We start from the raw sequence: 16272 nt of genomic DNA on the forward strand, positions 1-16272 counted from the left end.
AAAGCCTGGAATTCTGGGTCACCAAATAGAGAATGACTGCCCTGGAGCATCCCCTCAGAGCCCTAGATGTTGAGTCACGGAGGTTAGGAGGTGGTTTGTTACCACAGCAGAACTCAGTCTAACCTGACTTATTCACCAGTCCTGGTTCTAGAAAGCTACATAATCAGGGGGTAGGTAGGCCCAAGAGTACCACTAAGCCAGGATGCCTCACCTCCCATCTCATTGATCCTTTAGAAGGAAGGAAAATCCGGCCTTCCCCAGCAGGGCAGTGCTGCTCTGACCTATGCATGCTTCAGGACATGAGATGTTAGCGAGCTGCTTGGTCCCAAAGAGCAAAATGAGGGAAAGTGAGTGCTCCAGAGACACCAATCATGGTGCCCACCGTCCCACAGCCACCCAGAGGCCTCTGCCCCAGAGCCTAGGATGACAGTGCCCAAGACTCTGGAGTGTGAAGGTGGAAATGCTGTGAGAATGAGGGAGGTGGGGAGAGGGCTGGAGGAAAAAGAGGTGTCATGCAACCTGATATAGCAGAAGGTGAACAGACTGGAAACACAAGAGATAAGTGGAATCCACACAAGATTTGGGGGAGCAGCCAGGCCCCTAGGCCTGTCAGTCAGCCTTGTTTCAGGGTCTCTTGAGCAAGCCCATGTTTCTTCCATTCATAGCAGGACTGTGTAGAAAGGCAGTGCCAACATCCTAGGAACCTGCACCTCCTTTCTGGCCAGTCAACAAATCCACCCATGAGACTTCTCTCCCAGCCCCTCCCAGTCCTGGAAGGTCCTGTCTGACCCTTTTCTACATATGCAGAGGTAAGTGCCATAAGGAGCCTCATTCTGCATGTGTCCCCGGGGCCTAGAATTCCATTTGGCATGGAGTGAGTGCTCTCTGTATATACTACTTGTGCCATGAAACAATTCTGAGTTCCCCAGGGAGAGCCATCTGCTCCTCTGGAGGCCACCACCTGTCTTCTATCTGAGCTTTTGTCTTCCCGGGTGCCTGAGTCAGCATCTCTGTTATCTGACCCCTTCTGACCTCCCCTGCCCGCCGAGGGAGGGATGAGTCCATACTGCTCATCACAGCATCCCCAGGGCTCAGCACATAAGTGGGAGCACTGGTCCCTGCTGTCCCGGAGCTCCTGTGGCTCCATGCCTGGTGCTCACAGGAAACCACACCTACACAGGCCCTGGCCTCTTGAAGCCATTACCTTCAGGACCTCTCCTCTTTCATGCCCCTCTGCATCTGACCTAAGACCCACCTATTTGCCCATCCCCCATCCCCCACTGCTGCCCTTGCCTCAGCTCCTGACTCTGGGTAGTCCCCAAAGCCCAGCCCCTTGCTCTGGTCCAAGAGTCAAGGCAGGCCAAGTGCAAAGAAGAGGCTGGGCCAAGGGACACGAGTTGTACTGACTTTATTCCCCTTCACTCTTCTCACTCGCATGCCTGCTGTGCCCCACACTCTGGGGCTGTGGGGTGCCTATACACGAGCAGTTGTCAGTGGTCTCAGCACACGCCTGGGCATGGCCATTCTGCCACCACCAAGCCCTCTGTGAAGGGCACCGTGGAGACTACAGCAGCATGAGCCAGGGTTGAAGGCTCCCAGAACTGTGGCCACAGGGCTTGAGTTCATCACTCTAGCCACGCATCCCCAGCTGGCCTGAGACCAGAGAGCCCCAAGGAGCCTGGTAGACCCAGGCTCCAGGCCTGAGTTCTAGTCAAACTGAGAAGAACTCAGGCTGAGAAGTCCAGCTGGACAGTGGGTCCCCCACAGATCTCCTTGGGAGGGGATGATCCTGCCCCCTTCCCCCAGCCCTGGGAAGTGAGGATGGTGCCCCAGTCCCCTCATTCTGACATCTGGGGGCATATATATTTTTTAAAATAAAAAGGAGATGTAAAAGCTAGTAAAACAGGAACCCCTATCCATACTGGAACTGCTGAGGTGCCATTATTGCTTCTGGCCTTGTGGTCTGGCAGGAAAGGAGCCCCCACCAACAACGGCCCAGGTGAAGAGTGTTTAGCACCAGGGACACAGGCTCCTATCCCCAGTGGGTCAGGGACCTCCCAGGAGAGGGGTTGGTTGTGCCCACCTAGAGCTCCCGTGACTGTCTTGACCAGTCCCTGGCCAGCTGTCTGGACCCCTCACCTGATCCCAGAGGGGAAGTGTACAAGAACAGGAAACCCATGTCCCGGGATAGGGTTTCATCCCCACAACTGTCTCTGACCTCTGCTTGTCAGTATGGCCCGACAGGTCTCAGCCTGGCCAGGGCCACTCAGGCCCGCTCAGGCTGTAGTTGGGCCAGCAGGTGATGACACCACCAGCCCCTGTGGGAGACCTGGTGCCAGTAATGGGGACTGGAAACCCACGGAGGTCCCTGCCTACAGCCCACTGGGAGGAATCAACTTTTTTTGGGAAAATGTGAGCCAGCTCCAAAGAGCTGCCAGGCACTGGGACCAGAGGTTAGAAATAGCAATGGGGAGGGAGGTGGGGGGACCCTGAGGACATCACGGAAGCCCAAAGATCAAGGAGTGCAAGGAAGAAAAAGAGCTACAGTAAAGCAGGGGCCTGGAGTCCCCAGCCTTGGGGTGGGGGCCCTGACCGGAAGCCTTCCTCCTTGGGGAGGGGCAAACCTTCTCTCCCCTAGGACAGCAGGGGCGCCCGAGTGTATGTCTACAGCTCCAACATCAATTGGGCAGGGAAGCTGCTGGCACTGTCCCCTCCAAGCCCAGAGAACAACCAGGGTGGTGTGGCTTGGATTATAAATCCTCAGATCACTCGGGCACCTTAGGCCTGCCCAAATCTTTACAGAATAAAGTGCTTCGTTTATTGATGATTAAAATGTCCCCAGCTCCCTGCCCCAGCGCCATGGGCCTCACAAGGAGGTCAGAGGGGTTCAGTCCCCCTAACCATTCCCCCGGGGCCCAAGCCTCTTCCCACTCCAGCCATGCTGGGAAGGCAATAGTATCGGGGAGTGGTGGGGGTTTAAGGTGCAAAGAGTATAACAAACAAAATTGTATAAACACAATAGGAAAGAGCTTAACTAGGAAACATGTAGCTTATGGAACCTTCCTCCCCATATTAAAGGCAGGAATAAAGACATTAAATGACAACAAAAAAGGGTTTCCTATTAGTGCTAGCCTCATGGGGGCAAGCAATTGGGTCTACGCTGTGCCTCCCCAGTCCCCCCAATCCCCCGAGGGGCCTGAACATGCAGGCTCCTTTACCAGCAGTGCTATGGGCGGCCCACCCACTGGTGCAGAGGCCCAGGAGGGACGAGGATGCTGGAGCCAGCCAGGGACAGGTTGTGGCAGGGTCTAGAGGGAGGATAAGGCCTAGAGCGGGCCTTTGGGGGAGCAGAGATGGACACAGCCACACTTGTTCCTTCTGGTGTGGGATATATGGCCAGAGTAGCTGGTGAGGAACTGGGGTGCTCTGTGAGTAGCCACCCTGCCCCTGCCCCACTAATAGCACCTTGAAACCCTACCAACACTGTCCAAGCCTCATCCTAGAACTCTGCCCCCGAAGCTGGTGCTGCCAGTCAGTCTGCCCGCCCACCCAGGGTCTGGCTCACAGCGCTGTGAGGCACAGCAGCTTCTGGGAACATCTCTGGGACTCAGGACCCTTGGTGCCACCTGGTGCAGGTCAGGGATCCCTGGGCCTGCTGGCAGCAGAGTGAGTGGGGAAGGCAAGTCCCTGGGGTCCAGCCCCTGCCTGCCCTGCTCCACACAGTGCAGCACTGGTCTGCAGTCTTCGCACCTCGCCACCCCCCACTCCCCACGCTCACCCGGGTCCAGTCTCAGGCCCTGCCTCAGTGCTTGTGGCCCTCAGACTGGGTCTACAACTCCTCCAGGGTTTGCGGGGGTGGCACACCAACTTCTCCCCAAACTCTCCAAGATGAGGAAGCAAATTAGGGGCATAGGGGACATGGGGATAGGCTGCCGAGGCTGACCCAGGCTCCACCTGGCCAACCCCTCTAGTGCAGGCCTTGGCAGAGGGACTGGCCACACCTGCTGCCCAGGCCCCTTTCTTTCTGCTGCAGACCCCCAGCACCCCCCTCACCTGGAGGCGGGTACTGCAAATAGTTTCTTTTTCCTTCACTTCCAAAAAAAAAAAAAAATAGTAAAGGCTTCAAGGAGTCACAGAAAGTGGGGGCACTTGGTAGTGAGGTGCCCTCCACCAGCTCTGGGGGCCGCCAGCCTACACACCCCTCATAGTCGGGGCCTCAGGCAGGGCACATCCAGCCACTTCTGGACGTGGAGCAGGGCCCGGGCCCGCACTGCTGTGCTCCCCAGAAAGGCAGTGGGTCCCTCCTGGAGTGGGCCCTGGCTCCAGGCCCCAGCGGGTGCACGGGTGCAGCTCGGCAGCTAGTTGTTGGCGTTCATCCTCCCGCCGGTGCCGGCAGTGGTGGGGAAGAGCGGAGGCGGGGGCGGCAGGTGGGGCGGGGGCGGCAGGGTCTGGGGCGGCAGGGTCTGGGGCAGCCCCGGGAGCAGGGGCAGTGCGTGCGCCTGGGGCTGGGTTGGGGGCAGGCCTGGGGCAGCGGAGGTGCCGTCGCCGGCCAGGGGGTGGCTGACGCGGAAGCACTTCTCCTTGTGGGCCTTGAGCATGTTGGAGAAGCGGAAGCGCTGGCCACACACGTCGCATGGGTACGGCTTCTCGCCCGTGTGCGTGCGCCGGTGCCGCTTCATGTTGGGCCGGCTGGTGAAGCTCTTGCCACAGATCTCGCAGATGTACGGCTTCTCTCCTGGGGGTTGGGGATGGGCAGCAGGGCGTCAGTGAGGGGTCGCCACACCTGTCTGGGGCCAGCCTCCGTCTCCCATGGAGCCATAGTTAGACCCAGCCCTGGCGCTCAGATCCTCCCCGACCCTGGGGCATTTTGTGCCAGCCTCACCCAACCCTGGGAAGCAGGAAGGATGGGTAAACGGAGGCCCAGACTTGAGAAGGGGTGTGGCCAAGATTATTCCAGGTGTCCTGAGCGGGGCTGAGAAGGGGTCCCGGCCCAGCATGGGCCTGAGGCTGACCCACGTCCCACAGGGCAGCCGCACCTGTGTGGGTCTTCATGTGCTCATCGAAGTACTGCTTCATGTTGAAGTCCTTGCCGCACCACTGGCACATGAACTGCTTGTGGCCAATGTGGATGCTCATGTGTGACCGCAGCTGGTACTTGTACTGGAAGCGCTCATTGCAGTTCTGGGGGTGGGGTTTGGGGGTGAGGCCCAGGCACAGAGCAGAAGAACAGCCTTTGTGGAGGGAACAGCTCCCCTGTGGCCACAGGGCCAAGGAGGGACACACTCAGGGGCTCCTGGGCAAGGAGATGGGGACGTGAGGGCAAGCCGAGGTGCATCTGGATGGGCAGTGCATGGGCACAAGGAGAGGCCACAAGCACCCAAGACTTAGGTGGGGAATGGAGGTCAGGAAGTGGGAAAAAGCCACAGAGTAGAGGGAATCCCATGCTTAAGGCATGAGGTCCCTCATTCTTCCTCCTGATCAGAAGCCCAGCCCCTGCCCCCACCTCCCCACCTGCAGCTCTGTTGTCTCATCTCTGAGCTCCAGGCCTGGGATGCTCCTGAATCCGCCTCCCCAGAAAGCCTGCTCCTGGGGCTGCAGCCCACACACACTTCCCACCCTGAGTGTGTGGGGCTGGGTTGGGGAAGGACGGGCAGGATGGGGGTGGGCCAGAGAAGAATAGGGGCTGGGCGGGAGTGGGAGGCAGGGGCTGCAGACCTCAGAGGGTGGGTCTCTCTCTCTCTGGACCCTACATTCCGCCCCCTAGCCCTTTGTTTTTCAGCAGCTGCTCTCCCTGATTCCTGCCCCTCCCAGGTGGCCCCTCGGGCAGGCCAGGCAGGAGATGGAAGCTCACCTCACATCTGAACGGCTTCTCCCCTGAGTGCTGCAGGGAGTGCACCTTGAGGGACATGCTGCGCTTGAAGGACTTTCCACAGGTCTCGCAGGTGAAGGGCATGTCCTTGGTGTGGGCTACGAGGTGGGCACCAGGGCCGTCATGTCTTACGGGCCTGCCCAAGCACCCCCACATTGGGCCCAGACCCTGCCTCCTGGGGCAGCCCTGTGCCACCACCCTTCCCTGGGGCTGGCCTTATACCCTGTCACAGGACCTGTGCTGATTCCCAGGAGAGGCCCCCTGCCTCCATGGCTGGGTCTCCTATCTGCTCTGAAGGTCTGCCTCAGACATGCCGGGGCTCTGTGGTTCTTTAGCCTCTGGCCAATTGAAGTGGCCAAGGCTGCCTTGCCCCCAAAGCTTCAGGGAAGGACCCTGGATGGACCTGGCTTCAGCTCAAATCCTGGCCCGACCACTGGCTTCCTGCTCAGTCTCTCTGGGCCTCAGCTTCCTCTTCTATAAAAAGGGACTCATAGTGGTCCTGAGCTTCAGGGATGGTGGGCTTTATAGGGGACCATATGCAGAAAGGCCCTGGCCTCAGGCCCTAGCCAGCAGTCTGGAGGAAGTTAGATGCACTCCTCCCAGCACCCACGGATAGGTGAGAACCAACAAACTTTAAGGATCTGGTAGGAGGCCACTGGAGACAGAAGGCTCCCCTCCAAGCTCACAGACACCAGTCCTGGTTTACCCAGCATGCTCCTGGCTGAGACCTAAGCTGCAGGGTCCCAGCTTCCAGTCAGTTCACTGTCCGCCTTGGCTACCCCTCCCCGTCAAGGCCCAGACTTGGGGCGGGCAAGGAAGGCGGGGCTATAGGGACATGAGACTCTGCCAGGCCCACATACAGCGGGTAGGCAGCCTTGCCTGGGGCAGTGGAGTGGCCAAAACACACACTTGGGGGACCTCCTTACTGTGTCCAGGCATGAACCCTGAGGGGAGGCTGCATTCAGAGAGGCCTGAAGCCCTATGAGGACCAGAAGGTAAGAAAGAATCAGAGGCACAGCTGTCATCAAACTGACACAGGGCCTGTACCAGCCCATACAGCACTTTGTATAATTAGGAAAAGGTATTCCTTTTCCTGGGTGGACACAAGCTCATGCCAGGATGTACAGCCTGGTTAGCAGTGTGCCAGCTTGATTCCAGTTCCCACCTGCCATCTTGTCCAGGCACCCTTGTGCAATGTGCAGCCTGCCCAACTGTACGTGCCAGCCCTGGACCCAGAGCCTATCCAGGCTACACCTGCCACTGCAACCAACCTCCCCAGGCCTCCCAGATGAGAGGGGCCTCCTCACCCCTTCACATTGCCCTTGGATGTGAAGTCTTTCCCATCTACCAGCCAGAAGCTGGTCCATCTCTATCCTCCGGCTCCATCCCCCAGTGGCCCAGACTTACCAACCATGTGCTTACGCACGTGGGCCATGGTGTAGAACTTCTTCTCACAGATCTCGCATGAGAACTTCTTCTCCGCGTAGCCGTGCACGATCTTGTTATGCTCATGGAGGGACCAAAGCTTCTTGAAAGCTTTGCCGCACGTCACACACTGCAGAGTAAGAGGACTTGAGGCCCTGGGTCCTAAGTCCCCAGGGCCTTGGACCTGGGCAAGCTACTGCCCCCACTGGCCTCAGGTTTCCCACTTGAAATATGTTGGAGGGCCCTTGATGCCAAAAGCCAGCCAGCTCTGATGTTCCTAAGGTTGGGGATGAAAACTCCTTAAACATCCCCAAACACACAGCCTGGTGTCCTCCTTCATCCTTGAGTTAACTAGGGTCAGGGGTCACCTCTTCCAGGAAATTCCCCCCTCTGGGCTCATTTCAACAAGGGCTTCCAAAGGCATCACCCTTTGTCTGTCTATAGAGCTAAGGCAGACAACCAGCTGAAGGACCGCCTCTGGTATGGAGGCTACACACAGAGATAACAGGTCCCACAGGGTGAGCCACTATCACTGCTGCCTCCTCCTGCTGGGACCTGTGCCATGACACCATGGATATCCTCAAGAGGATGAGTCCCAGAGGCACTGGCTAAGGAGGACAGCAGGAGTCTCAAGGTCCCATCAAGAAGAGAGTGGACCATATCTCCCCACTTGTTCTCCTGGACCCTTGTCCTGCCCATCTGTGCAGGACACTCCACAGGGATGGAAGCTAGGCCAAGGCTTGGGCAGAAATTGGTCAGGGTGCTCAGATTGGATGGGGCAGAAGCTTCTTTCTCCTTCAGGAGGGAGACTCAGGTGTGCAGCAGTTAGAGCATCAAAGGGCAGCCCAGGAGGCAGGCAAGTGGGCACAGGTACACAAGGGTGGGGCAGAACACCAGGTGACCCCCAGGTAACACTTTCTTCACAGGGCACTGCAATTAGCAATTAGCTCAGGCAATTAGCACCCACCTACCTGCTACTTTTCCCCCTTCTCCTGGGCCAGAAGAGGTGAAAACCACCCGTGGGAGCCTGGCTGGCCCTGTGCCACCCCACCCTGAGAAGCAAGGCTGGCACAAACAGACTCAGGCTGGCTCAAGGCCCGGCAGCCAGCTCAGCTCCCCTGCTTAGCCCCAGCAGCCTCTGCTCTTCCCAAATTTCTCACCCAATCCCTTTTCCCCAGGCCCATGAGAGCTGGCATCCCCAAAGAGCTGAAAGTGGGGGCTGCCTCCTGCTGGGATGCCCCCTACTCTATACAGCACTTTTGTGGGAAGTAGAGGATGGCATTCCTCTGGGCAAACCCCTTCTCCCATCGTGTGCTCATTTGTTGCAGTGCACAACCTGTGAAACTATACACAGTGGCCCTGCTGGCCTTCCTGCAGCCCCAGTGTTTGTTAAAACCCTGTCTGACTCATCCCACCCAGAGTGGGCTGTCTTCTGGCCTTGTATGCTCAGACAACTCTCCACTGTCATCCTCCCAAGTCCATGTGTCCCCTTTGTCCCTCTGGCCAAGGGTACTGTTTGTTCCAATCCTCTGCACATCTCTTCATGCGCCTAACTCTATCCACCTCTCCCAGGGAGCTTGGCTTGATGTTAATCCCTGAGCTCTAACCACCCTGAGAACTAGGCCTGGGCCAGCCTGTCTGGGGGCTGAGTCTGGTCTCCACAGACCATCTAGGCGCTGGGTGCCCAGAGCCCAGTTCTGGCCTAGCCCCACCTGGACAGCCTCTGCCCTGCCCCCAGCCACGTGAGGCCCACCTGGATGTTGCGCTCGCAGTCTGTCTGCCTGTGCAGCAGCAGCTCGCTCTCCAGCAGGAAGCGCTTGCCGCACTGGTCGCAGATCTGCATGCGGCTGTGGGTCACATTCATGTGTTTCTCCAGGTACCAGCGGTTGTTGAAAACTCGTGGGCACTTCTGGCATGGATGGTGCTGCTTCTCCTCCAGCTTCACCTTGGCCCCCAGCCCATCAGTGGCTGGCGGCCCTCGGGCTGATGCAGAGGCCACTCCAGGGGGTGGCTTCGGCCGTTTCCCACCCCGCCGCCCAGCTTCCTCAGGTTCAGGGGTGCTCCGGCGCCGGGCATTCTCCCGGGACCGTGTGGCCATGTGACTGTGGGGAGGGGGGTCTGCCCGGCTGCCTCGGCTTCCCCGTGGCCCCTGCTTGCCCCCAGCCTCCCCCTCCTCCCCCTCCTCCTCCTCAGAGCTCTCTTGATCCTGCTCACTGGGCCCTTCCTCCTCCTCCTCCTCCTCCTCTTCCTCCTCCTGCTCACTGTGCCCTTCCTCCTCCTCCTCTTCCTCTTCTCCCTGACTGCCACCCTCTTCCTCCTCCTCCTCCTCCTCCCGTCCACTGCCACCACCTTCCTCTTCCTCCTCTTCCTCCTCCTCCTCCTCGTCGTCCTCCTCCTCGTCGTCCGAGTGTCTCTGCAGCCCGTCCTCCCGGCCCAGAACCATGGTGGCCGGGCTTGGCCCGGCACCTGGCTTCCCCTCTGGCCCCGTGGACACGTGCAGTGTCTGGTTGTTGAGGTTCACCTCCACGATGATCTGGGACTGCTCCCTGCGGCTGTAGGTGCCAGAACCCCCAAGCTCTTCCTCCAACTCTTCTCCACCCTCCAGCTTGCACAAGCTGGCCGGGGGCCCACCGGCCTCCTCGACACCACCCTCCTTCTCCTCCTTAAAGAAGGGCTGGGCTGGCCCAATGGTGGCAGGCACGGTGCCACCAGCAGTCCCTGCCCCGTCCTCAACACGCACCGAGTAAGGGTCAGGGCCCTCGCGGGCGTAGATCTTAGGCAGGCCTGGGGTGTCGGCCTCCTGCTTGATGTCACAGTAGTAGGGCGGTGCAGCTGGAGTGCAGCTGGCAGCCGGCTGGGCCAGGGCCACAGTGCCCGGACCTGGTGGGCCTAGAGAGCGGGCGTCCAGCAGCTCTTGGCAGGATGCAGCGATGTCGGCCATCTGCAGCAACGAGGCGGCGCTGAGCACCTCGTGGACGTTGGCCGCGTTGACCAGCAGCTTGGACGTATAGATGAAGTTGAGGATCTGCTGCAGGCCACCAGGTGCCAGCGCCTCCAGGGACAGCTCCACACGCTGCAGCTGCTTGTTCTGGGTGAAGAGTGAGTGGAAGAACTGGCTGTAGGCGGCTAGCACACCCTTGTGTGCTGGAAAGACGCTGCGCTGGGGCACCAGCACCAAGTCCACGTCACAGAGGTCAGGCTGGAAGAGGCGCTGCTCGTTCAGGCGGCCCATCAAGCAGGCAAAGTGCAGCGCCACATCCTCCACCAGCGAGAACTCGGCCGCCGGGGAGTCAGTTGTCTTCTCAACCAGCAACTGCAGGGACAGAGGGCACAGGAGTGGGTCAAGGCCAGTGGGCCCCTGCCCGCCCTTCCCCTAGCACCACCCCCAGCATGGCCGGCCATCCAGGAGGCAGCCCATCACTGGTGGCTCCACTTTACAGCAACAGAGCCGAAGCTCTAGCAAGGAAGGAATTCAAGCCTGAGTGAGTTGCCCTCAGAGCCCAGACTCCACTCGTGACCCTCTGAGGCCGAAGATCAGGTCCTGTCACTTTTCTGGGCCTCTGGGTCGTCTCCTGTGAAATGGGAAAAGTCATCCCAGGAAGGGAAAGAGAAGGAAAGGGGACGAAAGAGAGACCACAGTGACCAACCATCCAGGTTTGCCAGGGACCTGGGCATTTTCTGGGGTGCAGGGCTTTCAGTGCTAGAACCAGGACCATCGCAGGCACACCAGGACTAGGTGGTCACCCCAGGAGGGCCACAGGCATTCCTTCAGTGTTTCCCCAGCCCTGTGGATTCTCTCCACATATTCACTCACACATACCAATACAAACAAGCTTGCCCAGCCCCAAATACCTCAAGAACAGAATCTGGGCTCACTGCTCACAGCCCAGCCTCTGGCTATAGAACCCAAGGGGTAGCACCTGAGGGAACCCCTCATTGCAACAGCCGTGCAGTTGCTACAGAAGTTGAAATCTGTGAAGAAATCCAGCCTCAGGGCCTATACCTTCTCCCTACTCTGGTCCTGCTGCACTGCCTGGTGAGGTCCCGTCATCACAGCCAGGGCTTGGGCCAGGCTGCCCCCAACCCCTGCCTACAGCCTCAGGTCTAGCCCCCAGCAGCTCTCTCTCACCCAGGGGCTCTGCAGGGGTGGAAGGACACAGCTGTGGAACCTGCCTACCATGCTTGCAGGCAAGAGGCCCCAAGGCCTGCCCCAGACCCTTTTCCCTGTAGACCCCCAGACCCCAGGTCAGGTACGGTCCATGTCCACAGGCTCTGGGAAAGCCCTGCCTTGGAGGTCACACCATCTGGGGCTTCCACAGCCCTAGGGGAGGCCCTCAAAGTCTGATGGGTCAGACTATCAGGCCTGTGGGCCACATCCAGCACCTGTGAATTGCCTTGAATAGAGGCCAACTCAGTCACCCCCGGCTCTACCACAGCAGCCTCCCCAAAAGGTGGGCAGCACAGACAGGCAGCCTGCCCAGTCCCTGCACGAGGACCATCGCACAGTGATGTGCAGATGTTCAGTTAATATCCACCAACCACCAGCCCGGCTGGACCAGCCCCACTGGTTCCAGGTTCTGGCTGTCCTCAGGGTCTGCCCAGCCAGGTCTGAGCCTCCTGAATTCAGGAGGTACCTTGCCACAGTATTTTGATGGCCACAAAACTATCAGTTCCATAGCTGTCAGCGCCTCCCTGGGGACCCTGGGATGAATCCTGGCCCCATCCATTCATAGCCTACCCACCCCCCCACCACCCATGCCAGGCCTTCCATTGCCAGGACAGCAGTGGGTAGGCTGGGACCGAGCAGGGGTGGTGGTGGTTGAGTTCCTCTTCTCAGTCACCTGAATGAGAGAACCTACCCTGGGCCTCAGGAGGAGCCTCCCTGAGCCACCAGGGGCCACCTGTCTCCAGGCCTGTCCTGGACCCTGCCCCCTACACCCAGCGGCCAGGGCAGCAGCCATCCTGTGCTCCCTCACATCCCAGTCTGGCCAGGCCCCTGGCCAAGGCTACCATCTTCCTCGAGTTCTCCACTACACCCCTTACCCCAGCCAAGAAGCCAGCCATCTGCCCCTCTGTCCCAGGCTGTCCAGGCCTGGCCAATCTAACTGGGACGTGGCACCAAGCCCCTCCCATCTCCCTCCTCTGACTCATTCTGATTCATCTTCTGGGACCAACCCCTACTACACAGATGGAGAAACCGAGGCTCAGAATGAGAGGGTTCCACAATCCGGAGCCCCTGGACTCCCAGCTCTGCTAAGACCACCCCTTCCTTGCTAGACTCCACATGGCTGGATTTCTGAGCCTTTAATGACTTAAAAAGCAAGAACACCCCTTCACCTGGAGACCAGTCATGCTTCCTCACACTCACCACTACCCCCTCTACCTGCTTCCTCCTCCCTAGAGCCACTGCACCTGCAGGTCAGTGAAGGATGAGGGTACAACTTGGGTTGCAACAGGGGCTCCTTAGGGTCTCCAGGGGCTAAAGAGTGGCAGGAGAAGTGGCTTGGATAAGGGCTTGCCGAAGCAAGGCCTGTTGGGGGAAGTCCATCCCAGGCAACAGAGCCCCAGATCTCTCTGCTTTCCCTTTATGGAATGCCCTCCACTGCCCACCTGTGCCCACCTGCCACAGGGAAAGGGCAACCTTCCCATGTGCACTTTGGCCTCCAGGCCAAATGAGGCCTGACTTTGGCCCTCTGGCCTCTCAGCAGGAAAGGAGGGGAGTGCTGCCTCAAACACTCCATTGCTAAGGTGGTACCCTCAGACAAGCCAGCACCATCCTTGGCCCTTGGGGGGCCCTAAATCTCACGACCTGATTGGACTCTCTTGACTGGGCACAGAGATGCTGCCCGAGTCTACAAGTGGCAGCCCCTCAGCAGGGTTCAGCCACCTCCGTGTCTGGCCCTACCACACAATGCCCACCAGCTGTGCTGGCCTCCATGGCCAGATGTGCTAGTTCCCGGAAGCAATGGGTGCCCCTCCCCATCCGGCTGTGCCAGCTGCAGTCCAGGTCACTCCAGCCTAGCTAAGATGCAGGACCAGGGAAGTGGTCAGGCACTCTGGTTGCCAGGGGGTTTCATGCCTTCAAACCCTTGCCCCAAGTCAGGCTGGGGATTGGCCAGGTGCCAGGGACATCTCTCCAGGCTGCTCACCCAAGTCAGAGCCTTCTACACCTGAGGGGTACCTTGCCTCACTGAGGAGAAGCCTCATCTCTCTACCCTGCCTCAGAGCCTCCCTGGAAGGCCCCATGATGAAACCTGGGGAGTCCATCTGCGCCCCCCTCCCATGTCAATTCTTTCTACGCTGGGCAGCAGTGGATGGGCCCAGACTGAGCAAGGGGGCACAGGCTCATGACCTCTAGGCTCCTCCTTTTGGTGAGGGAGTGTCTATGCCAGCCTCCTCTGTGCACATACCTCCCCTCTTTCCCTTGGAGATAGACCCAGAGAGGGCGGGGGATCTGCCCAAGGTCACACAGGAGTTGGTACTGGAGCTATGGGTGTCCTCCCACACCCCCTTGGCCCGGGTCATCCCGAATCCCCAGGCAGGGCGGCTCCAGCGCCCACGTGGCCCAAGGCCCAGGCGGGAATCCGACTCCCTCTTTCCCCCATTACCCAGCCCGAGGGCGGCGCCGTCCGGGCGCAGGGGAGCGCCCTCCTTTGCCGGTGCCTAGCAAGACCTCAGCCTCGAGCGCCGGCGCCCCCACCCCAGGAATTTAACCCCCTCCCCACCGAGAGCCGCGCCACAGCGCCGCATTCCCAGCCCGCGGGACCCAGCAGATGGAGCCGGGAGACCGGGGGAGGGGGAAGATCCCTCCAGCCCCTCCACCAGAGCCCGCGGGCAGTGCGCCTGGGAGGTCAGAGCTGGCAGGTGGGCGGATAAGCGGGGGGACAGGCAGGGCCCTGCGTACCATGGTGCCGTGGCGCTGGGGGCTCACAGGGCCCCGCGGGATCGCGCTGCCCCCGGCGGCCAGGCCGGGGCCGCTCCATGAAGCGCCGCGCTGGGGGCCGCCCCCGCGCAGGGCCCCGCGACCATGGCCCCCGGGGGCGCGGCCGGGCAGGCGGAGGCGCAGGGCCGCGGCGAGTCCAGCGCCGAGCAGCTGCGGCCCCAGAGCCTCGGGCGCGGCGGGCGGGGGGCGCGGGGCGCCGATTGGAGCCCGCGCGTCAGCTGGGGCCGCCGTCTGGACGCTTAAAGGGCCAGGCCGCCTGCGTGCCGGCGGGGGGCGCGGACACGCGTGGTGTGCGCCGTCCCCTTGCAGCCCGCCCTGCTGCAGGCTGCCCTCCACCCCTCAGCCCCTGCTCCAGCCCCCAGCCCGTCCCCACTGCTCATATCCGAGCAGATGGACCCCGACCCCACCCTCCCGTGCTGAGCCTCCTTTCTGCCGGGAAGTTCGTCCGGGAGTCAAACATCGGTGCCCTCCGGCTGCGCCACGGAGGGGAAGCTGCCGTGAAATCAGGAAGCTGAGAGCGCCGGGCCCCGGATCCGATCAGAAAAGGCTTCCACCCGCTTCCCTGAGCGATCCCACGCTGATCCCACTGAACCCCGCACCCCAGCCGCGCTCACCACCCCCACCCTCTTGCCTGGGCTGTTCTGACCTGGGTGAGTCTGGGGTCCCCAACTGGTCCAGTCTCCCATCCCTATCCCAGGGCGGCGCAGGGCTCATTTTGCTCTGTGCCTCCAGGACTTGGCTCCAGTGGACCCATACCTACCTGGTGGCCTCATGCTGCATAGGGCCACCCAGGGCAGGAGATTTAAAACCCAGGACTACAACTGCAGCGATCAAGTCCTCTAAGGTGACTGGCCCAGGACCAGGAGACAGAGGGACCAGAGGAGTAGGGGCCAGAGGCTCAGGCCCCACTGTGCCCCTCTAGCCGTGTGACTTGACCACTGCTGAGTGGCCCCCCCTGCTCAGCCTCTGCTGGGGAGATGCAGCCAGCCTTGCGGAATGCTGCTCTGGCATGGACACCCGTGGGGGCAGGGGGCTGGCTCTGTTGGCAGGAGGCTGTAAAGGAATGCCGCCAGGCTGAGCAGGCAGCAGGGTGGGGACCACGGGGCACTAGACCTGGCAAGGTCTGGATGGTGACTGGGCCACCATTGTAGAGGAGAGGCCTCTGTGAGCATCCCCTACTCCTACCCCAAGTTGACTACTGCCCATCCTGGGTCACTCTCATGTTGCCCCCATCCTGATATTCCGCACCCCTCCCCACATATGTGCGCTTGTGTTTACATACAAGTCCATGTCCAGCTGCAACAGTATCTCCTGGGTATGCTGCCCTACTCATGAGTGGGCAGGAACTCTGGCGCTGGCTCAGGGTGACTTGTTTCTAGGTGCCAGAGGAGAAACGGAGGAGAGACCAGGGTCTTAGGCAGGTGCCATGAAACAGCCTGATGGTCTGTCCCCTAAGACTGCAAGGGCTTCCTCCCCCACCCCCACTCTCCACCAGAATCAGAGGGCTTCAGGACAAGGCTATCCCAGAGCCAGAGAGAAAATGTCTCAGGGGCCAAAGCTGGGGCATCTGGAAGCCCCTGGCAGCTGCCGCAGACATCCTGCACCTGCATGGGTGCACAGACAGCTGGCCCAGCTCCCAGAAACCCCAGGTTAAGGCCAGGCCAGAGCAGCTTACATGCTTCTGACCAGCTAGCCCCCTGAGGGCTGCCTTCTGCCTCTTCCTCCCAGCCCACTTCCTCATCTGACTCACAGTGGATCCTAGCACTGGCCCAGGAGGTAGTAAGGGAGGGGCTGTGTGCCCATTGGTTGGATAAGGACTCTGAGGCTCAGAGCAGGACAAATCACTTAGGCATCAACATCAGTAACCGGGGGAAAGGGAGGTGGGGAGAGGGGACCTCTCCACGGGCCGGAAGAAGCCTGGCAGAGAGAGCTGCATGGGACATTGCTAGGCCCACTGCCAAGTCAAAGCTTGACAGAGGGTGTGGCCAGCGTGACTGAGGTAGTGATGCTGGCCCTGTGGGGCCTTGCTGGGGCC

The 16272-nt window shown here is 60.3% G+C and overlaps 1 protein-coding gene across 2 annotated transcripts; it reads right to left on the reverse strand.

Moving 5' to 3' along the window:
* Window positions 1-1391: 1391 nt before the first annotated feature.
* ZBTB47 (zinc finger and BTB domain containing 47) lies at window positions 1392-15387 on the reverse strand. Of its 2 annotated transcripts, none has more exons than XM_025374876.1 (6): window positions 14998-15387; window positions 9048-10607; window positions 7277-7424; window positions 5852-5967; window positions 5037-5181; window positions 1392-4735 (listed from the first exon to the last, which is right to left on the reverse strand). In XM_025374876.1, exons 2-6 carry the CDS (start codon window positions 10524-10526, stop codon window positions 4359-4361), a joined length of 2265 nt encoding a protein of 754 aa, XP_025230661.1. In that variant the 5' UTR covers window positions 10527-10607; window positions 14998-15387; the 3' UTR covers window positions 1392-4358. The 2 variants fall into 2 exon arrangements, with proteins under 2 accessions (XP_025230661.1, XP_025230660.1); XM_025374875.1 differs by lacking the exon at window positions 14998-15387 and adding an exon at window positions 14199-14330.
* Between the last annotated feature and the right edge of the window lie 885 nt (window positions 15388-16272).

The sequence above is a fragment of the Theropithecus gelada genome, chromosome 2 (assembly GCF_003255815.1).
Source record: "Theropithecus gelada isolate Dixy chromosome 2, Tgel_1.0, whole genome shotgun sequence".
Classification (NCBI taxonomy): Eukaryota; Metazoa; Chordata; class Mammalia; order Primates; family Cercopithecidae; genus Theropithecus; species Theropithecus gelada.

What these genes read in the sequence shown, in the direction of transcription:
- ZBTB47 (XM_025374875.1), bottom strand. An exon ending in ACTGCGAGCGCAACATCCAG is followed by an intron (nt 7,425 to 9,047) that starts GTGGGCCTCACG and finishes CTTACTCTGCAG; the next exon opens with TGTGTGACGTGCGGCAAAGC. An exon ending in CGTGCGTAAGCACATGGTTG is followed by an intron (nt 5,968 to 7,276) that starts GTAAGTCTGGGC and finishes CCCACCTCGTAG; the next exon opens with CCCACACCAAGGACATGCCC.